The 23,652-nt window shown below is 39.8% G+C and overlaps 1 protein-coding gene across 1 annotated transcript in view; it reads right to left on the bottom strand.

Moving 5' to 3' along the window:
* IPPK (inositol-pentakisphosphate 2-kinase) overlaps positions 1-9,329 on the bottom strand; it is a 30,957-nt gene extending 21,628 nt beyond the window's left edge. The window contains exon 1 of the mRNA XM_062630677.1: positions 9,091-9,329. Coding sequence (XP_062486661.1) covers positions 9,091-9,171 — 81 coding nt within the window. The 5' untranslated portion in view covers positions 9,172-9,329. The remainder of the gene's footprint in view (positions 1-9,090) is intronic.
* Positions 9,330-23,652: the final 14,323 nt, after the last annotated feature.

Raw genomic sequence — 23,652 nt, 5'->3', positions numbered from 1 at the left:
TTAATGTGTGCCAATGTTCTTGGGAAAAAATAATTTGCTCATCATAGTCCCCAAGAAATTTATCAGCAAGAGTTTTTCTTCTCCAAAGCAGTTAATATAGCTATTTTAAAATTTAAATGCAGTGTACTCCTTGGAAATTAGGCCAATATATAACTGGCATCAATACAGGTATTTTGGATTCAATATTAGCACTATGAAACCAGGATAAAAGCTTACATTTTTTTCTTCACAGCTTGATGTTTGATATGGGTTTCATATTTACCAAAAATGTCTGCTCAGCTTCACTGTGATAAAAAAGCTGCCATGAGGGCCTCCTGGAGTTTTCACAGGTTAAACATCACTGGGGCAAATCTATAATCTTGATATGCCCCTTCAGAGAAAAACCTTGTTTGCATAACTGAGGTTTTTTAAAGTCTCAGTCTCTGCTACAGTGTTAAAAAAAAAAAAAAAATCTGTGTAAAAGCTGGTGGCAGTGACAGAAATGGGAAAATTTGTATACAAGCAAGCTCAAATGCTAGTAAAATTGTTTAGAAGAAGTTCAGAAAGATGTGTATTTTCCTTCTCCTGTTGCCACCTCAGCTCACACGGTTTTAAAATAAGCTTCTGTATGAAAATACAAAGAATTAGCCTGTCCAAACACAAAGCCTGGGAAATATCACTTCAGCTTCTGCTTCTCCAAATAAGCAGGTTCACGTCATTTGTTATTACTCTATTATTATTCTGAAGACCATGCATTTACTATTTTTGTCTAGAGGCAAAGTGTTACTGTAATATCTAGTTTTGCAACAGCCCGGTGTAACTACAAAAGATTTTCATCTAGCTGACACTAACTTTTGTTCACATAAGCAAGATCTACTGGTACTACAAACAAGGCATTTTGGGAAGCAACTTTTTAGTCCAAAAAGGGAACCCATCACCTCTCTCACTCCACAGCCTCATAAACCATGGTACCTAAAAACTCAGTGTTTTTCTAAGCACCACATGCAATTTTACATTTGCCTACTTGTCTATTATGTTGTTGATACATTTATTTTGAAAGGCACACAATATACAAGCAGAACAAGAGAACCCACATTTGGTTTCAAGTCAGGGACTTTCAATCATAAACAACATGGAGGAAAACACTCTCAAAGACTGGTAACAAATCTTTCCCTACAATACTATTTGTTGCATCCGATTACACGCACCACCACCAACTATTACCTAAGGAAATGAAGATATAAAGTCAACTACTTTTAGTAATGGTGCCTGTAACGGCTCTTGAATTCCTTTATACAGTAAGAACCGGTTGTTTAATTCATTGTCTTCTGCTGAACCTCAGGGGCTCTCAAGAACTTACCAAAGACAGCTCTAAGTATGCTAAACCTTCTATCACCAGTGTAGTTGTTCACATAATCATTGTGGATTTATAAACAAAGTACAGCAATGACACCTACAAAAAGCGCATTATACCTAAATTTCAATCAAAATGAGGGAGAAGGGTTCAATTACACTGAAGTGCTATTCAAGCCCTACCTGAATGCAGCGATACACAAATACTAACTGATGACAATTTCAATGGTACTAAATATGAAACCACGGAATTACTTGGCTGGCATTAAGCTATTTCTGCAGCAGCACACTGGAGCTGCATGCACTATATGCCAACTAAAAGAATTATTCTGACTTTATTCCAAATTTATATTTCACAACCCCTTCAATTTCAACTCCAGTTTGAGGGATTTAAACAGAAAACAATGGCTTTTTCTTCAGAAAATGCAGCTTCTAGGAAGGAAGCAAAAAGACAAAGAGGTACCATCTTTACATCTCAGAAAAGCCAGCTGCACAGGGAGAGTTCCTTCTTCAATTAATAAAGCTCAGTAAAAACATGCCCACCACACTGCCCAGGCACTTCAATAAAAGCTTACCTTTACAATACTCAACAAAAACATGTTTAAAGGTCTCCATATCCAGGGTTTCAACATCCTGTGCAATGTGGAGGGATGTGGGAGATGGAAATAAGCTACTCATGGAAAAATTTTGCATCTTTTGAATGAAGCACACAGAGTAATATTATATATAAGTGTTGTTTCCCAACCCAGTTTTGATCTGTATGAGGCGGGTAAGACCACACAAAAAGTGAGGAAAGATACACTTCCTGCCAGTATGGAGGAAGTTTAGCAACTGCTCACACAAAAATGCAAGAAAGCATTCAAAAACCTGAACAATACTCTTATTTACCACAGGAGTCCCTGAAGAATAAACTTCTGATTTCTTCACATGAATAAAGGATTTCTGGCACAGCACCTGGCTTGACCACTCAGTATCAAACCATTATTTGAAAGCAAACACCACCACAATACTTGATTTCTTTAGCACAGAGCTCACAGCTTGCATCAGACTTCAGGTACTCATTCCACTTTTTTTCCCTTCTAGGTTATGATCTACAATCCCACAACAGTTAAGCATTATCTCAGGTTTCACTTTACAGCTAAGCTTTTTATAACCCTGCAATATGTAGATGGTACCAATGCTAGAATTTTACAACTGCAGTAGCCATTAGTGAGAAGGAAATGTTTGCCCTTCAGCTAAGCCTCCTACTCACAATACCTGAAATGATATCAGGTGATACACCCCGGTACTAGGTGGAAACACATACTAAAGAGAGAACAGAATGAATAAACCTACTGATGCCTGGCCCTCAGCATACATTACTACAGTCTCTGTAACATGGCAGATGTCCCCGACAACCTAGCTGTTGAAAACAAACATGAAAAAAAATCTGGTCCTTACCATTTAAGTGTATCAAACACCTCATCCATGTGTCACACAGGTGAGTTATACCAACAAGAACATGAAAACATGTACTAAGCTTTCTTCCTTTAAGCTGCTCTAAACCTCTGCCTATCTACAACAGATATTTTTCAGCATCAAGCTACCTAGTCAGCTGCTGTTATGTTGGGAAACGTGCTTCAGGAAAATATTATTAGGAAGGGCAGCAATAAAATGTCCAAACAGTAAGAGGGGTTAGAATGAAGTTAAGTAATAAAATGGAGAGTGAGAACATGTTAGGAATTCCCAGCATCCTGGACACCTCACCTAGAAGAGACCTTAGGCAACTTGGGAAACGGTCTTGGGCAACTGTTCAATCAAATGCTCTGCTCCTGAGCAAACCAGGTGGTCAAAACACCATTACTGTGAGTCTCAGAAATAATACAGTGAGGCAAAGAAATAAACCCAGTGAAAGGTTGGGAGGGAGGAAAGAACCAAAGGAGTGACTAAAATATACTATTAGACCAACCACTCCTTTATATTTTATGGGTTAGCCAAGATGCTTTCACCAATCAACCAACCCACTACTGCTGTCGACTAAGGGAAGATATACGTGCAGTACAGAAAAGGCAAAGTTATGAACTCCATCACTGCAGTTTACCAAAGATGACAAAAAAAAAAACCAAAACCACAAAAAAAAGAAAGCTTTGTAGATAACTTGATCTCATCACTTGTGAAAAGAAACTCATTCAAGTTTGAGCTAGCACAGAAACCAAACAGAAAAAAAAAAAAACCAAACCATTTTTAATCAAGACTACCTCCTGAGCTTGTCAGAAAAACATTTTCATTGCATAACCTTCAGCAGTCTCAGATGTCACACAAGGAGGGGAAGGCAGAAAAAAAGGCAGGCATAAAGCAGAGTTTGAATTTCCAAAGAAAGTCACCAGAAGACAAATCTGCTCCAACTCTGTTATTTGCAAAACAAGACAGCTCTGAAAAAAACACTATGGGGGGAGGAGACTGGTGTTGCTGCTGTTACAGTTATGTTATCACTGGTGTATCACATTAAGAGTATCAGACCTCAGACTTGCAGTGTTTCCATCTCCCATCTTCCATGCACATGCTACATTTTCCCATCTGCATCTACAGAACCTAGTATCACTAATATGATAAAAGTTTTAATTGCTACCCTCCTGTTCTCTTTCCTCTCTACAGTAAGCCCTGCTACCCAGGGCCACCTCCCTTTTCGCTTTACAAAAGGCACTACTACTACTAAACCTCGCTGCATTCAGAGCTTCCTTTCAGTGCAACAACCTGGAAAAGCTAAGGGAAAAGGAAATTTAACAACACTACTGCAACATGGATTGAAATCCCATTATGGAATTCAAATTCTATACGTGTTGACTCAAGCTGTTGACATTGGGCAGGGGGGAGGAAGGGGAGAAGCGTCAAAAAAAGTTTTGCAGCTAATCCACAGAACTGGAAGTGCTTACATGTTTTAATTCTTCATTTACAGTAACACCTTTGTAGACTGTACTCAAGTATAGTCCAATTAGTTACGACATCTACAGTCACAGTTGCACCAGTTTAGTCAAAGACCCAAATACAAAAGTGTCTTCCTTTTTTTTTTCCAGTGACCACAGATGTGTATTTAAGTATCAGTTAACCAAGGCTGACAAGAGGAAACAGTTTCATACAGGTGCCACAAAGGGTCCCCAAATTCCAACTCAGAGTGGCGATTGCCTCCTGTTCCTAAAAACTTAATTGTTGTTTACAGGGAGCCAGACATCTCTTCCTTTCTTTTCCACTGATGACACACCCTCATTACATACTTGGCTTTTCAACTGGTTTTTATAGCTGCTTGTGATTGCACACTTGGCTTTTCAACTAGTTTTTATAGCTCCTTCTTCAGTAAATTTGGGAAGAAGCTCCACTACTTGCTTACAATAAATAAATTCAAAAATTAAAAAGCAATCACAACTAGGAAAGAAGGAACAAAGCAATACATCATGTTTAGTCATCAGTCCAAGTAGGCAAAGAGTATGCAGGTTTGGGTTTTTACTAGACAACATTTAGATAGACATACCCCAAAAGAACCCAATGCTGGAGAAACCAGGTCAAAGAAATGCCCCACAAAGTAGCAGAAACAGACAGAGGAGGTTTTAATGGCCCTTAATCCTCATGAAAGTTCATGCCGGAGTCTTGGTTCAACTGATTCACACGTACATTTTGCTTCCTCCAGAATATTCTACAGAACAAGATGCAAAACTCCCTACATCACATAGCCTTAGTGAGTCTTTTGGGTCCATTCGGAGCACGAAATCTGTCAGAAGTAAGAGTTAACTCAGGTTTGGAATTTAAACAGAAGAACCTCCTCAAGGATACAAAAATGTTTAAATTCAATGAAGTCTTACCAAAACTATGCCTTTCCCATTAGTCAAAATAAAATTCAATCAATACAAGTCACACCTTACCTTTTCTTATAAATTCTCACTGTGAAAGAACTAAGACACCCTAACTTGGTCACATTTTAAATCAGAGCAGTATTCAGAGAAAGCCATGGTTAATAAGCTATTGTATTTATACCTGCAAGGAACAGCAACTAGTGTTTTGGTATTTTTCCCCTACCTGAATACTCAGCAATCTGTCCTATATTTCCTTGAAATCAAGACATTTGTAGATGTTAACTCACTATTCCACTTTCAGAAACTCACTTCTGAAAGAAAAAAAAAAAAAACAACAAAAAAAACCCACCACAAACAAACAGATATCTCCATCTTATAAAGAGTCAAAAGCTTACATGAAGGTAACTGTCCTACAGCAGTTCCTCTGAGCCCTCTCTGCTGCCAAAGAGTAGAAAGGAGGAGGGAAAGCTTGGGTTAGCCCTTTCTAAGTCAGAAGCCAAACTTGATACAGGAGGAGCAACACTCCAATAAAATCACAGGGAGTAAATAGCATCCTTTCTAAATCATCTAGCTGTTTGTGATGGTGCTTCTCTGGAGCTCTTTAGAGCTGTACCTGCACTGCAGCACCTTTTGCATCTCTCAGCAAGTACAAGTAACCACACAATTCACTGTATGGTGCGAAGAGTGGCAAATACATTATTTATTTGAAGAGGATACTATGATTTAATCAAGTATTCAATATTGCAACCAATGGGCAAGGATCATACAGCCTGAACAAACCTGCGGTTTTTGTGAACTTCAGAGTGATCCTCAGAAACACCTCAAGTGCTGTGTTTAGGAACCAAACAGATTTGCCAGTTGTATTTCTCATTAACATCATGAGGCAGAAAAGCCATCTTAGTTCATCTCCTACTTGAAGGATTTCAGCAGGCTGCAAGACTATACAAAGGCTTTTAGACTACAATTCAGTTTTAATTTGGATTAAGTCATGGCTGCAAAAAAAACAACTTTATCAACAGAGAAATTCGTACATAATACTGTAAGTCTCCTAGAATTTTAATTCATCAAAAGTGAAACTTTAAAAATCCATGAAAGCAGATGTTTGAGTACACATCAAGTAAGCAAGTGTGCAGAGATAACAATGGTAACAAAATGCTTGGCAGGCATTCCATCTTTATTCATCAGATCACTTTCTAAATACTGAAAAACTGATTAAATTAACTGTAAAACCATCACCGAAAGCAGAGACCTGTTAACTACACCATGCCCTGTCTCAGTCCTCTCAACAGGATGAGTAAGGAACAGAGATGCACTTGGCAGCGATTTCAACACAGCCTTCTGCAGGCTTCAGGTGCACAGGCACACAGGGAAACTCTTGTTACTGTTGCATTCTGCAGGATTAATTAATAACCAGTAAGAGGAAAGAGCACATTAAGACAGTCCTTTACAATGCCTCCACCAAAACAACACAGCATGTTCCACAGGATGCCAGCGTCTAACTGTCAGGCAAACCTGTGGCACATGTTGCCTGTGTCTAAGGCTTATCAGCTCATCACCAGCAGGGCTATTTTTTGTGCATGTGATTTTTCTATGACCAAGTTTTTAGATTTTGGTACTATACTAACTCTGGATTAACAACACATTACAATCATGTCTTACAGGGAAAGGTACCATGAACGGCGCAAACCGAAAGAATAGGCACAGCCCTAAACACACAAGAGCACCATGAGCTGACGATGCATGCCTTGTCCCCCTCCCTTTTTACCCCCAGTCCGGTCACACTCCACACAACTAAGAACAAGAGCATTCATTCAGGCTGCCCGCTCGCTGCAGCACAAAAACCCTCTGTGCTTGATACACAACCTTACGCAGTACCTGTTATCAGTGCCTCAAAGAGGAGTCCAGAGGGCAGGATCTGAAACAAAACGCCCTGGCTCTTGCTTCACAAAAGGCAAGTGCCTCTTCTCCAGAAGGAGAGGGATTAATTTATTTTTTTTTCTGTTGCCGTTTTGTTTTTTAATACTTCTCAGATCTTCCAGAAGCAGCAAGGAGAGGCTCAGACCTACAGTGGTAGAGACCACCTCCCCCCAAGTTCCAAAATACCACTGCACACCAAAAGGGAGCACATACACAGTTCCATGCTAGCCTCTCAATTACAACCCTGGCACTTACATCTGAGCATTCATTCATGTCTCCCTTGCCACAATCAAATCACTATCCCTCCCACTAGCATTTGTAGACAAAAAACATGAGCTGAAGAGATACAAAATTAAGCAAGGCTAGCTAAAATGAAATTCACTGCCTCAGTTATGCTGCTGTTCTGTTCAAGCAAACCTGACAGCGACTTGACATCAGATCACAAGAATGATGATTAATCATGCAAGTATGTCCTATCTGTAAGAGGCACAAAGTAACCAATTAGTATCTGAGCAGTATTTTTTACCAAGCCTGCCTTCAGTAGACACAGCTCTAAGAAGGAAGCTTTACTAGTTCTAAGCTGTCTTTAAAAGAAAGATCATAGCTATTTCACTTATCTTAAAGTTTTAGTTTTTTGTTAGAGAACTGACACACTCAGCAACTATTCTGAATCTCTGGCATAGTTCCTCAACTTCCATGTCTTCGAAGGTATCACAATTACATGGCTATTAATCCATTACGTCTTCTGACCCCTATCACCCCGTGACTGTTTTTCAAACTGCTATTTTCAAGGCTAATACCTGGACAGGAAACAAAGCCTTTTGCATTCTTTTGTATCTTTACAAAAATATTTAAGAAAGAGAAGGAAGAAACAATAGCCACAGAAGTGCCCCTCCTAAATTTGGGAAAGTACTATACAATTTACAGCATTTTCTCAGACTTGGTATTTGTTAATATTTTTTACATCTGGTTTATACTTATAATCCAGAAAACAGACATCAAAAGAATCCAGTATTTTCATTTTGGCTTTACTGCTTTTTAGATCTATGAAGTACTAAAATATTCTGTGGCAAATCCATACCAGAATTTCAGATACAAATAATTTTTTTTAAGGCAAAAAATAGGCACAAGTACTTTCTAGAATAAGAATAAACTCCTTCAAGGGACACGTATCCAAGTATACTAGGTAAATAATATACATACAGGCGGGGCAAGAGTACACTGACGGCAGTCAAGTAAACACATGCTTTTTAAACTGACACAGAATCTGCTTGATTGGATATAGCTTCATTTAAAGTTACTGCTCAACAACACATTGAATCTCTTTTACTTTTTTTTTCCTGTAATAAGAAAAACACATACAAAAAAGAACCCAAAGGGTAAATCGAAGCACAGAGATAAAAAGAGTGGTGACTCACATAGAGGTCTATAGCCAAGCCAGAAACGCAAGTTACATTGTGGAGTCCCAATTCAGCACTGCAGCAAGTGCTCTCAACCTCCAGTATGGAAAGAGTCGGTGACAAAAGGAGAAACATCCATTCTCCGGGTTTCTTTCTCCTGTCACACTTAGTCATTACGATAGGAAGGAGGAACTGTTAGTACTTTTCCTCGCAGCTCCCGTCTCCAACGACAGCTGTCTAGTCATCAGCTGCTTTCCCTCCACTACTTCTACCGCCAAACCCACACGAGCGGTAAGGAAAACGCTTGTTAATTTCTCCCAGAGGACGGGCGCAATTCCCTCCTCCCCGTTCCCGGCGGCACCCCAACTCCCGGCGACTGGAACGGGAAACAACTTGTGCGGAGAAGGGCGGGGAGGGCAGTGGGGCCAGCGGCTGAGGCCCGAGCACCTGGCGGCAGCCGTGGGGAAGGCACACGTCGAGTAGGGGCAGAGGCGCGGGGCTCTCCCGCTCCCTGAGGAGACCCAAGACCCTAAGGGAGCGCGCGGCGCGGTCGGCGGGCCCGGCCGGGCAGGGTAGGCGTTACCCGCCGCATCCCCCCCCCCCCTTCCCCTTCCCACCTGGCAGTGGGAGACGACGAGGCTCTGGTTGCCTTCCCCATGGTACTTCCATTCATTCTCATCCATCTTCTCCACTTCCATGCCCGGCCCGGGCCGCCGACGCGCCCCGTGCGGACGCTGCCTGCCGCCGGCCCGCCGCGATCACGCCTCTACCATCACGGCACCTCGCCGCAGGAAGTCCCGCCCTCCGCCGGGGAGGCCTCCGCGCGCGCGCCGGGCGGCCATCATTGCTCAGGGCAGCTCCATAGCCGCCATTATTGAGTGCGGCAGAAGTTAACCGAGGCCGCTGGAACCGCCCCGCTACGGTTCTTGCGTCCACCTTGGGACGGGCCGGAGGGCCCTCAGACGGCCCTTCAACCGCTGCACGGCGCCGCACCGCGCCAGCGGTCCTGGAGTTCTCTCCATCCCGGGGAGACCCTCTTCCTCCAGAAACGAGGGCCTCGACCAGGGCGCTGTCCTGGTCCTTGCAGTCGGTTGCCCTTATAACCTGTTCGGATATCACACTGTAGAACATCAGTTTGCGCCTTCAACAAAGACTACTGAAGTCAAACAGGGTAAAACAAAAACAAACAACCAGACAAAAAAAAAAATTGTTAAAGAATTAAGCTGTGTTCCTTACCATTAGCAACACTGTTCAACATAGTCAAAAAGTGCCTCAGCACACCACTGATTATGAATATACCCATATATAATGTACACTAAGGCAAGCTATCCAATTTCCCCATCACAAATACAAGATGAAATTCTAGGTCCCTTAATCCAGTTTTATCACTATGAGTTTTACCTACAAACGGCAAAGCTTATCCTTGAATTACTATTTTAAAATCATCACTAAGGGCTCTGAAATTCCTCTTGCCCCTCCCCTTCCTCCCAATGGACTCCACATAACACCAGAAAGTAACTTAACACTTGGAGGTTTTCCACTGCACAACCAACATTTGTGTAAACTGGACAGTAGCCAAATGTAACTGCATGGCAGTCTTTCAAAAAAGCCAATGCAATGATGCCTTTATATTTTCAAAAGAGAGAGAAGATGAACCTAGAAAGCTGAAAATAAAGCCTGCATGTATCTGCAATGAGTCATTGATCCTTTTTTTAAAGGCATGTGGTGCCATAACTGAACTCATCATCTAATTTCAGTAGAACTTTCTTAAACGCGGTTTGAACAATTTGTACTTTCCTATTGCCAAAATACTGATGAGCACTTCACCTTTCCTTTTTATTCAAGGTTTTCCTATAGGCACCCACATGAAAAAGGAATGTGAATCCCTGCTCCTTTGGCCATTTGATAAAGATGAAAATAACAGAGGGATGTTTAAAATATGTTTGTCACCTGTGTTTGCAAAGTTTCTTTATGCTGTGTAATAACAAATGGATATATAAAACATACAAGAATTTACTGCATTATCCTGACTTACCAAAACTGTTATAAAGAAGTTTCATTCAAAACTGTGGGCAAGATTGTGGCATTTATGATACCGACATTAAAAAACAACTCTAATTCAAAGAAATAGTATGTGGACACTCACTAGGCTTATGTGGATAAATACAAAAGCAAACAAAAAAAAAAAAACCAATATTATATTATAAAGTGTTCCAATGGCAAAACTAATTTGTCTCAAGTTTGAAAGGACCTCTAGTACAGCAAGTTAATTTTCTATTGTTTCATGAAAAATTTACATCTGCAGAGAAAAAAAAAATAAATAGATGTTCTGAGTGCACAGGTAAACCCACTGAGAACACCTGGGTCCCTCTCTAGCAGTTACTTCTCTTCACCTTTTTACTCTGGTGCAGAACTACCACTTGGGCATATTGCCAGAGTGTTCTGAAAACATAGTGATAAAACTTGGAAGACTCAGAGCCAAAAACCTACTAACACATTATTTTTGCCTGCATTCTAAGTTTTTAAATATTACGCAAGTATTATCTACAACGTGCTTGAAGTGAAATACCTTTAAGCCTTTATGCGATTAATGACATTGAGGTATGGCTTAACTGGAATTCCACTGACAGGGATATGTCTTGTGGTGTCACTACAGCTTATCTTCTATCATCCCATATCTACAGCTTAGCTTTTGTTTGGTTTGAAATGGCATTTAAAACTACAGCAATAACTTCACATCTTCAGCATATGCATCCTAGCTCTCCTGGGTCATGCCGTCCTGATTCTGCCAAAGCCCACCAAAACAATTCCCCTCCCAGCTTCAGCTCAAAACCTTTGCTCAGTCCTTTTCTCAGGCATGACCCAGAGCCATCAACACTAGGCTCTCACATATGCAGTCTTTCATAACTTGTAAATTTACCAGGGAATGAGAATGAGTGTGAAAACAAATCACTTGACCACTTTGAGGAGAAAAAGTAGCAGTCAAGTATTTTTTTAGTAATACTCTTATGGCTATAAAAAGTTCATTAAATCCAGATCTGGGGAGAAAAATAGCATTACTTGAGACTCATGATAAAGTTAGGTGCCAATAATACAAAGGACTTGTAAGCTTATGAGAAAGGGGTTTGTAATAATAGCTACATCTTAGTTCTCCAGGCTCCTAAAGTGAAATGTTTCTATAAGAGACGTTATTTTGTTCTTTATGAAAAGAGTCAGCATGACATAAAAGATCCCGTCCTGGGACCTGAAAGTGTCTGCCTTGAAAAATTAGGATTAAGGAAAAAAAAAAAAAAAAAAAAAAATCACAAAAATCAAGGCAGTGAGTCCAAGAATATTGAATGGACATGATAATGTGCCAAAAATGTTTTTAAACTACTGCACCATTTTCAGTTTTCAAAAGATGCAATTATGTTTAAATAAGACTGACAGTTTTATATTTTCTTATACCCAGACCATAAGAAAAATGGAGTATACTTATATAACTCACACCTCATTAAAACTATAAAGCTTTGCTTATTTTCTGTTATCAGGATGATTCCACTGCTCCATGCTGTAGCTTTTTCTTGAGTCCTTGCTTTCTGTGTAATTTCAAACACATATTGGAAGTGCAGGAAATCTCATGCTTCAACAGTCATATTTCACCACCTTCATCCGAGAAACACTGATCCAAATGGAAGAAAAGATTAGAGTAGGACCAGAGTGGGTCATTTAATGGCTTTTTTGAAAGCATGCGTTACTTCAAACCACAACAGAGTATTATAGAAACTAAGCAAGTCAGTGGCTTCAGGAATGGGAATGGAAGCAGCAAAAAGGGTGAGTTAAGGTCAATGAAGATAAAGCCACATACATGTTGCTGACAGACAAGAGCTTGCACAAACTTACCCAGCCATCAATAACCACAGATGTGAATAAACAAACATTATAACTACTAAGAGGTTTAATTGCAACGTACAGTTTGAGAGACGAAATTAAGTCAGAGACACAGCATAGACAACTTCTCTGTACAGTATATATAACGCCAAAAAATTGCCAAGACAAACAAAATTTTTTTACATACAGACAAGATAATAAATACTGTTTTACATGCACAGGAGTTCCGAATGTTTATTGAGAGGAAATAAAAAAAAACACCAACCAGTTTTGGGGGGTGGGATGGACAGACACAGCAGGCAACGACACCCCAAAAAATGCCCAAACAAAAAGCAGCATTGTGGTGAATTTTAGTACTGGTAAGAGAAAACATATGGAAAAGATTTAGTTAGAAACTGTAGGAGGTCTTTAAAGCAGAATGCTATGGTGAAATTCTAGTAGCTTTTGACAGGATATTAAAGCAGAATGGAACAAGACCAACCCCATCTAAGCACCTTCTTGAAGTCTGTTCTTACAGCCTGTAATCCTGTAGGCAAGGAAGGAAAGATGAAGGGATGAAGAGCTTTTAGGTTCTGCATTGTAGTGAGTGACATATGAGCAACTATAAACCAAAATGTAACGAGGCAAAGGCAAGCTACAAGAGCAGACTCAGTAGCCTGGTCAGAAGTCATGCAGAACCAGTATTTTTGCTACTTTCAGGACAGGGTAACGCTTCAAATTGCAGATACTTTGCTATTTATGTTACACTGTTCGCTCAAGATCAAACACTTGCAAGATATGACTTCCCTGGGAAAACACCCCAGTGTCTCACAAATACACTCTGACCTTGCTTTCAGTCCTTGGACCTGCTAATGGTTAAAGGAGAACGCATCTTAAACTTCCTTTTGATACAAGCCCTGTAAGACCATCTTTAAGCAGGGAAGCAAACACATTAAACTGACTCTCAGCTAAACTGCCATCATTTGGCAATGAACTTCTGTGGAAAAACCTTGAAACCTTCTCCATTAAAACTTCTAATTTACCAAGTATACTTTTGACTGTACTACTCATAATTCTGGAGTGATCTCTCCATTCAAATGGCAGCATAGAAAATGGTGGGAATGCTTCCCACTGACCAGCTCCCTTGAGGAGCTCACTTTACGGGAATCATCGTGACTGAAATCAATAAATAGAACCTGTATTTTCATGAGACATTTTCTCAAATTTTAAACCTCAGCTTCTCTGTCATCTCCAATGCATAAACATGGATATAATGCAGTTTCACAAGCAGAGAAGCTTATATAAATACTGTGATATCTTAAGAGTGAAGAGTGATCTTGTTCTTTTCAAATCTGACTGCATTATTCCTGTGTCCTCTCTTCAAACTACCCTTAGCACATTCACACCCATGCACACATTAGAGCAGATTATTCATCAAATGAACAGTCAGGTTTTCTCAGGTGGGATTTCCTCTCCCCCCTTTTTTAAGGGTTTTTAGGTGGATTAGCAAACTAGCGTGACACATTACACAGCCACACAAGTCTCCAGCCATCATTAAAGAAGGAACAACCAAAACTGGTGGATAGTGCAGGATTAGTTGTTTTGTTGCTAGCTCATTCTCAGACCAGATTAAGCTGGTTATAAAACTGTACTTTTAGCAGCACTGCAGAACCTTTGAAGAGGGTGGAAGTGTGGGGATCTTTTCAAGGGAAGAAAGGACACAGAACCAACATATATTTCTGGTTCTGCTGCGAAAAAGCAGCGAAGAGCATATCACCAGAGAAAAGTTTTGGGAGAGAGAACTATATATACACCATTTATTGAGCTATCCATGGGCTGTCACTTACAGGTTTTGTCTTGGTTGGTTGGGTTTTTGCTTTGTTTTGGTTTTCTGGGTTTTTTTTTTTTTGGTTTTGTTGTTGTTAAACATCTGTGACAGAAGATACACCTGTAGCTAGTACAGCCGGTACTAGAAATGTAACTGTAAGTTGCATTAGAACAATCCTGTCACCCAACTCAAAGTCAGCTGGCAGACCAAAAATAAATTACAGTATTTGTCCCCCAGCTAGAAGGAAGTATCTGGAAAGAGGAAATAATCTGACGAAATCAGGAAAGTAACAGACACAAAGATCTGTGGTGTTTTCTGGTTCTGGGTTTTCTTTTTGGGGGTCTTTTTGCAGTGGGTTGGGTTTTTTTTTTCCTTGTCGGGTTTTGGTTTTTTTTTGGGGGGGTGTTGTTTTGGATTTTGGGGGGGTGGGGTTTTTTGGTTTTGTTGGGTTTTTGGGGGGGAGATGGGGAGTAGTGTTTGTTTCTTGGAGAATTTGGGGGGATTGGTTTTGTTTTAATGATTCAGTTCATGAGGTTCCCAGAGCAGTCTATCACTATCAGTATCAGAGAGAGAGCAAGGGAGACAGAAGGAGACTGGTAAATCTCAGAGCTACTCATTACAAGACAGGCATATTTTTCTACATACAACACATGCTTGTTTTCCATTTTCTCACTTAGCCCCACAAAAAGGAAGTTAAATGCTGTTCACATAATGCTTGATCTACTTTACTTCTGGACGTGCCTGAAAAGCAGCTCTGATGATAAAAACTCTAAATTGCTCTTCTCTAAGATCCCAGCTGATTAACTTTAATAGTTTATCACAGAGATTTCCAGGAGTTTGTAGTACTGCAAACTAGAATAAGGGGAAACAGCCTCATCTGCAGGTTTGAGGAAATACTATCATGTGTCTATGCATAGTTAAAAGAACAACCCAAAAAACACAACTCGGTTACATATGTTCTTAAAGTGTCCTCTCCTTCTTACCTGCTCTTACAGATAAACTGTGCTTACCTGCTCTGTGCAGCCATGGGTCTGAGTAATAAGCCTAAGGAGGTACAGCTGTGAGAAGCTGCATTTGGACCTCTACAGCTGGCCAAGGAGCTGCACATCAGCTCAGGTCCTTGCCCCTGCCCCAGATGTGCTACAACAATCAGGGAGCAAGCAAAAGTGGCTGCCCTGCAAGGGACAGTTAGTCAGGAGCTGGGGTGACAGCAAGGCACCATATTAATGGGTTTAATCCTACAGTACCTGAGCATGAGGAACAGAGCAGGTTTGGTGAGAGTGACCAGGGATAGCCTAAACCAGCTGTAGTGATGAGGTCCAAGGTCACCATGCAAGGTATGAGGCCAGGCACAAGTGTACCTACAACTGAATCGATCATGTCTCTTCCCTTCTGCAGACTGTCCCACTTCAACCTTTCCAAACAACTGATCATTACCTTTTATTGCTGTTGTGTCTTACACACAGGTTTCCTTACTTGCCAAGGCCAGGGGATCCTATGCCTAAGTATTTTCCCTATGCCTGTGTAGTCTGTTAGCTCCCTGTTCCCTCAGGATACTGGCCTAAAGTTCATATAATTTGATTTTACCACAGTTAAAGCTGTGACGACTCCATCATTATTCTATTTTCTTGATTGCAGAAAGCATTTTAAAGACCATGGGTCACTTGGGTTACTTAAATTATCTCAGTTTCACAATTCCACATTTCCTTTAGACAAGACTGATCTCATTCATTTTCAAAGGGCTGATCAGTTCAAATTTGAATAAATGAGAAAGCTCTGCATTCACTTAACACATCCAAAAGTCAGGCCACTATTTCAATGTCTGTACTCAGATGGGAGACCTTAAAGACTCAGGAAGAGTTTAAAAGGCAACGGAAATAAAAGGAAAAACTTAAAATAGGAATGAGCATACAGATGGCAGTTATAAAGAAGCACTTTAAAAGTGGAAGAAAGGAAAAAAGGAGCAAATAACCAAAAAAAAATGCAGAGTATTACCAACCATAAGCCTGAACTGTTATTTTTGCATGCAAATTGTTTCAGAGATTAGTCCCAGAATGTAATTTATTATGATGTGAAAAATCATACCATGACTAATTCCTTACCAAGGGCACAATGCTATTAAACACAGTTGTGCAAAGAGGCTTTACAGGAGACTAGATCCACATTGATTCAGAGGGGGGAAAAAAGCCATTTCAGGAATTACCTACATTACCCACCAAAATCTGACTGACCTGAAGTTGCTCACAGCAATTATTCAAGAAAGGAACACAGCCTAAACAGCACTTACCCAGACTCCGTACAGCTATACAAGCTATACGTGTATTAACCTCCTTGGACAACTCAGAAGGCCTAAGAGGTATACAAATAATTTATTAGAAGATCCTTCTGTAAGAATCAGTCTTTGATCATTCAAAGTAAAACAACAAACATATGGACCTTATCCGCTAAGCTTTTAGCCTTCCTCCGATGTATTCCTTCCAGTTCGTGAACATTTCCCAAGGGCCCTTCAGAGTTTTGAGAGGAATCTGAATGTCCTGATCACATTTATTTCCCATCACTTCTATCTCATGCCCACCTCCCCTCATCTGCCTCCAAGCATCACTGTACCACACTGGGCTCTTTCTGAAGGGGGTACATCACAAGATCAACAATACCACCTTCCAGTTGAAGGCCAAGTAATCCTGCTTATGCATTATCACTTCACAGAAACAGGAGATGGTCAAACACAATGACAGAGCAAAGGGCTAACTGAAAAAAAAACAAACCAACCCTAAGCTACAAAACCAAACCCAACTAAAACCATTGCATACAGATTGATCAGTCAGGAGTTTTCTCCATTTTAGACGTGACGCTTTATTTCATAACAAGAGATGCTGTACTTAATGAGATAGATTTTTCCTTTCTGCTGGGTATTCTTGCTGTATCATTCTAGAAGGATAATATTGTGTAGCTTTGTTAATTTTTGTTATCAGTGTACTTAGATAAGCTTTACAAGATGTTGAGGATACTCACAGGATCTTCATAAGACAGGCATGACCATGTGCATACTAGAAGCAAAATGAAATGACGAACTTCCACATGCATCATACTGTTCTTTTAGACCATGATGCACAATATAATTGTCCTTTCTTGCTATCAAATTCAGGCCTGTTCCTTTGTATTACTTCCAACTGAAAATACCCGTTTGATTTCATATATTTTAGCTCAAGAAAATTAATAACTTGACTCTTTGGTTCTAAAATATTTACCTTTACCAAATAATCACATTTACCAAAAATGGCCATTCTTCTGCCACCAATTTCCTAAAGCAATCATTCCAAACATAATGTCCAAAGTAAGTACCGCAAGTAAATTAAAACACAGACAGAAACCCTTTTATATAAATGGAGAGTTTATGTAACAGGAGAAAGAATATCAACCTACTGCTCTGGTTTTTTATATGGAGATGTTCACAAAGGCACCAAGCAGGCTATGTACAAATATTAAAAATAGCCCCTCTTCCAAAAAGTATAATTAAAGATCCAAATAGCTCCATAAATAAAGCTTGAAGGTAGAATAAAAAAATTTCCCAAGATCATTAATCATTGTAAGTAAGCTTAGCTTTGTCTTCTTTTAAGAGGGCAACCAACATTAGATTTTCCAATTTTTCAGTTCCTCCATTTTTGTGCAGCACAGTGAAATGTTTGTCAGAACACAGGATTACAGCCTGCAGATGGCAACCCTTCACATGTTCTATATAACAAATTCTATCTTCTTTAGGTAATAGGCCTCCCATTCCTCTGGAACAGGGAAAACAGTCAACAGTTACTAAAAGAGGTCAGCAGGACAAAGTAAGAGCCATCACTGATGTGACTCACACAGTAAAAAAGAATCCTGGAAACCCCAGAGAACAGTTTGATTATAGCTGCATGAATTCAGACATGAAAACAGCCGTAACAGATTTGGGGCAGGAACAGGGAGAAAGAGAAGAGAAACCCAACTTCAAACAAAAAGATAATCAAATGGCAATTAAAGTCTGGAGCATATACTTGTGGAAAAAAGGTTAAAACTTGGATGCTAAGCATGAAATGGGAGGCAACTGTATTATAAATAAAAAACTTACTGGGAAGGAGACAAAAGGATATATCTTAGGGATACTAATTCACTGTCAGTTTTAAGTAGGAAAAAAAAAATTAACTGTAGATACAGGCATAATGCTTAGATGCTGTTGCTGAAAATGGAACTCCAGCTTTAATTTGTTCAGTTAGGTGTCTGAAGCAGTGGAAATAATATATTGCTGTGATGAACTGTATGTTAAGTAATTAGTTCACAGTGAATCACACCAGGAGATACATTACTAGAAGAACTGAGCACTGCTACCCAAAAAAATCCAATCTTAAGAACTACTGAAGTAATTAGTAAAGGAAAAAACTGCTGTAAAACATACATATAATCTAAAATATATTAGCAAAACATATAGAAAAAAATAATGCATATGGCTTTTTAGGACCCTGCCTGAAATGCTGAATGTGTTGCAGGTAACTTTTGCCAAAAGCGTAATTGTTTGCCCCTCACACTTTGTTAGCTAACTTTATTCCAGATCTCAATATCCTCAATTATGGATCCTTGTGAAGAGGCACTGGAACAGAAAGTCTATTCAGCAGCAACATTATTTCAAATAACCTAAAGTTGGGTTTGCAAAGAACAGAATATAAAACATAGATTATAGTGTTACACTTACCAATCTGGTACAAAACCAAAAGAGCTATAATGAGGCTGGAAATAAATGCCTCTTAAAAGCTCTAGATTAATTTTCCTTTTTTAATTCAGTGCTAGTTACTATTCCAGTTCTTGTGTTCATTGTGAAGTGGCCTGGGTTCAGCAGTAGCAGTCATTTTTTGCCTTCTTAGTAGCTGGTGCAGTGCTGTGGTTTTGACTTTCAGCCTAAGAACACTGCTGATAACACCAATTTTTTTTAGTTGTTGCTCAGTAATGTTTACTCTGACCAAGGACTTTGTGAGTCTCGTGCTCTGCCAGGGAGGAGGGGAAGCCAGAAGGAAGCAGAGACAGGACACCTGACCCAAACTAGCCAAAGGGGTATTCCACACCACAGCACGTCATGCCCAGTATAGAAACTGGGGGCAGTTACCCGGAGGGGCTAGATCACTGCTCTGGTCAGGCTGGCTATCAGTCGGTGGGTGGTGAGCAGTTGTTTTCTCTTCCCTTGTTATTTCCCTTATTATTATTATTATTATTGGTGGTAGCAGTAGTGGTTTGTATTATACCTTAGTTACTGGAACCATCCTTGCTTTTCAACTTCATCAAACTAAACCATAGAGACATGGTGTCTGCCAGTAAACAAGTATTAATCTCTTCATTTCATGACAAAGGTTTAGCAAATTTAATGAGAAAACAGTATTTGAACAACAGAGTTGTAACACTGAAGGGAAAAGGGCAACAAGAAATTGTTTTTTTTTTTCTTCTGATTTCTAGTCTCTTAATCAGAGATAGATATAGAGCCCACCCTGGATCACAGCTAAAAAGAAGCCCTTTAACTTCAGCAAACTTTTGCACACAGACTTACTTTTCATTCCATGGAGTGTTCAACATCTGGTGCTTTGGAACGCATTCAGAAAAAGAATCAGGGTAAAAGGCTTATGGAAAAAGGACAAATACCTGTTTATTTTAGGAAATATGCACAGCTTTCCTTGAATATACTATCAAGGCGTGACACACAGTTGTGACACATTATTTTTGGGTGAAGTGACTCACAGACAGAACAGGTAAGGTTTCAGCTACAATTAAATCTTCATTTGATACTTCAGAAGCTAAAAGGTGCTCCATGAAACCAATAGACAGGACTTGGTTAAACAGTGCAAGCGCTTGAAATGTTCATCTAGGCCTAAGGCAAAAGGCTTTTTGTGTTAAACATGGCAGTAATTCTGCTGACTTCTACAGAAGCAATACCTTTTTCTTATTTAAGGTGTGTATCATTGAGTCATTAAGAAAAAAAGAAAAAACAAAATCCTAAAGCATGTCAAATATTAGCTAAACATTATTTAGTGAAAAGACTAATGATAAAATCAAGTGTTCCTCAAATACTGCAGTGCATGGTTCCGAATTACTTTGCTCAGCAAAACCACTATTTATAAAACATCTAATTCCAGATTACACGCTCAGCACTACCACAAAATTCAAGTACATATTTAATTACTTTTGACTGATGTCTTAGCATGACTACTTCACTTAAAAAAAGCTCACAATCTACATCAAAATATTCAATGCCTTTCGTTTCAGTATCAGCCCATCACACTGTGGAGCAAAGAAAGAAAAAGTCGACCCTCTTCCAACACATTTGTACATCTTCCCTCCCCAGAGGAAAAATCCTTTGACAAAACCCTTGTATCAACCTTTAACATGCAGTCAAGCGAGACATGGATTGGATGACCTCTGGTATATCCAGGGGGAAAAAAAATAAAAATTTAAAAAATCTACACACACCAAAAAAAAGGAAAAAAAAAAAAAAATCACAGCATACTTCCCAGAAGGAAATATTTGCATGAGTACTAAATAAAATGTTCGCATCACACACAAGAATTCTGTTTTCGTTCATGATTCTGCAACCTTAGAAATACATTCTTCCTAACGACACAAACGACACATAGAATCATAGAATCAGCTAGGTTGGGAAAGACCTTTAAGATGATCAAATCCAAGCATTACCCCAGCACTGCCCGGACCACCACTAACCCATGGCACACATCCAAGGTCTGTGGAGACGTAACAGCTTGATTGTTGCAGCAATCTCACTATGCCAAGCACATGAGGTCATAAGCTCAAGTGGGTTTTATCAGCTCAGATGCAGAGCTCTCTGAAGCTAGGATGCTTCTGCATCCAGGCTGGATTCAGATGATGCTGGATTATGCATCAATAAGTAAAACCTATCCAAATCCACAGAATGAGAGAAGGCAAGTCTAAGGGGTCAGCTTTTGTTTTAATCCATTCCAAGAATATAAAGAGTAAGCCACTATATATAACTCCATACCACAGCATGTCATGCCCAGGATGTAACTGGGAGTTAGCCGGAAGGGCTGGGAGACTGCAGGGTTGGAGGAGGTATGGGTCGGTGCTTGGTCAGGCTGAGGGGGGCGAGTTATCGGTCGGCTGGTGCTGAGGTGTTGTATTCTCTTCCCTTGTTATTTCCTTTATCATTATTATCACTGGTGGTAGCAGCAGTGATTTGCGTTATACCTCAGTTACTAAACTGTTCGTATCTCAACCTGTGGGAGTTGCATTCTTTTCGATTCTCCTCTCCATCCCTCCAAGAGCAGGGGGAGGGCAAGAAGGGGGTTGGAGTGAGTGAACGAGTTACCTGACTGGGTTTAAACCACGACAACAAGTTGTTTTTTTTTTTTTATTAACAATATGACAGCATTAGAACTCACATAGTGCCTCCTCACTTGTAACTCAATTAAGACATTCAAGATTTCTTACCCTTCGTTTTCCCCAACAGCAAGCAACAGGGCCAAAGAAGGGCAAAGACATTTATCCAAAACTCAAGTGCTATCACTTAGTTTAATGCTCCCACTTCACCACCTGGCTAGAGTGTAATTCTGTATGCTATTTGGTAGCCTAACCAAAGAGATTTTTGTCAAAGAAGTTAAAATATCAACTTACTTCACCTTCAGGAAAAGATTTCTATGCTTTACTTCTTACTCACAGCTCTTACCACTAGACTACCTCCTCTCCTAACCATGCCTCACGCCTGGATCAAGATGCTTTAATAAAATAAATGTAAATTCTAGTAAGAGTAAGTTCTCACTGGAGTTGCATTTCAGTACCTCAAACTTCACAAATTAAGTGAAACCATTTTATCTCTGCTGATCCCTGGACATCGCAGTCATCCAATTACTTCACTCTTTTTTTCAGTGTTTTGAGAATCAGAACACAAACCCCAGCTCTCCAGTTTTAAAGACATCACTAGAAAAGCTGTCCAGGCACACTTGGACTGTATCACCCTATGTTTGAGCAGACACAGTCACCACATGACATCAAAGCTTCCAACACACTATCACAAATGCAGTAAGACAGCTACTCATTTCCAGTTCCAGTAAATAAGTGGACAGAGAAACAATGCTTCCACTGAAGTTACAAAATTCTTATAAGTATCCAGAATAGACATAAGATTATGGTTAACAGCACTAAGAATGGTAAAAATCCAGACGTACATTATTAAGCATAATGCATAATGCTAAAGAGCTTCCCCCTTCCAGGCTCCATGGACTTACTGGAATACGTGCACAAATTCCCAATTATATACAGTTTGATTTTACTCAAAGTCAGTCAAACAAGGCTCTGCCAAAGCAAGGGCAGATATTAAGGGAACTGGTTTTAACTCACTTGTGAGAAACTTAAGTAGAGACCAGAGTGGAAAAGCTTTCTAAGCAAGCAAATGAAAGCTAGCTAAAAATACTACAAGAGTAAAGAGTTAATGTTATACCACTGCTAACACAGAGCAAATGCTCACTAGATATAGCTCCTGCACCTGGATCCACTAGTCCAGAGTGGAACATTCAATTGAAGGAAGAAGGTAAGAAGGTCTGGCAGTAAAAACAAAAAGGTGCTGCAGTTACCAGGTAACATTAAAGTCACACTTCGATTTCTTGTATTCTCACATTTAAGGCTCAAGGCAAGCAAAGCCACAGAAAGACAAGAAGAAATCAACAGATACATAACTATTTAATTGCCCTGACAGAAAATAAATGGTTCCATAGGCAATAGTATTTAAAACAAACTCTGGGAAGGGTTTATCAAGAAACTAGTCATTTGCCAATTCTTAAGCTAACCACTTATATAAATAGCCTGGTTTAGAGAGTACTGGAATTGTAATTAAACAACAATGTGGAAACACTGTTCCAGAAAGATTTAGCAGTAGCCATTGACATGTTATTTCTCATTAGAAATGAATTTTAATTATTCATATACGGGGCGGAGGGGGTAGGGAGGTGTGAGGAAACAAATAAAAAAGCAACAAAATAACAGAAAAAAAAAAACCACAAGCTTCTAGGGTTTTTGTTTGGTTGCTTTCCTCCATTTGCTGGAAGATTTCCATGGCTTGGAGTTGTGAAGCCTCATCCCACAGATAGCAGAAGCAGTAAGTTAGCACTGCAGCTGGGAATTGTTAGGATTAATAACCTTGTTTAGTACTAGAAACTGAAGTAGTTAAAGCCATAGGCTGCAAAAGCTGACCAAGAATAAGATTTTTTCATAAAACTAATGCTGCAAATACAAAACCAGCAGATATAAGCAAGAAAGAAAAGAACCAAGGAAAAAACTCCCCAGGAATGAGGTTATTTCAGAAGGCAGCCAGCCCAATGACCAAGAAAACCAGTAAGAAATCAAGAACCCTCTGACCAGAATGGAGAGGGGAACAGGTGGTACATTCCAGGAAACCTGCCTGTAGAGGTATAACTGGGGTACACGATCTGCTGCAGTGATTCTCCTTTGGAGACACCCAGCTCAA

The sequence above is a fragment of the Pezoporus occidentalis genome, unplaced genomic scaffold, assembly GCF_034315485.1.
Source record: "Pezoporus occidentalis ecotype Australia unplaced genomic scaffold, CSIRO_AGI_Poc_V1 ctg359, whole genome shotgun sequence".
NCBI lineage: Eukaryota > Metazoa > Chordata > Aves > Psittaciformes > Psittacidae > Pezoporus > Pezoporus occidentalis.
Note: the sequence above shows the minus strand (reverse complement) of the source record. Positions and strands in the feature narration are given on the sequence as shown.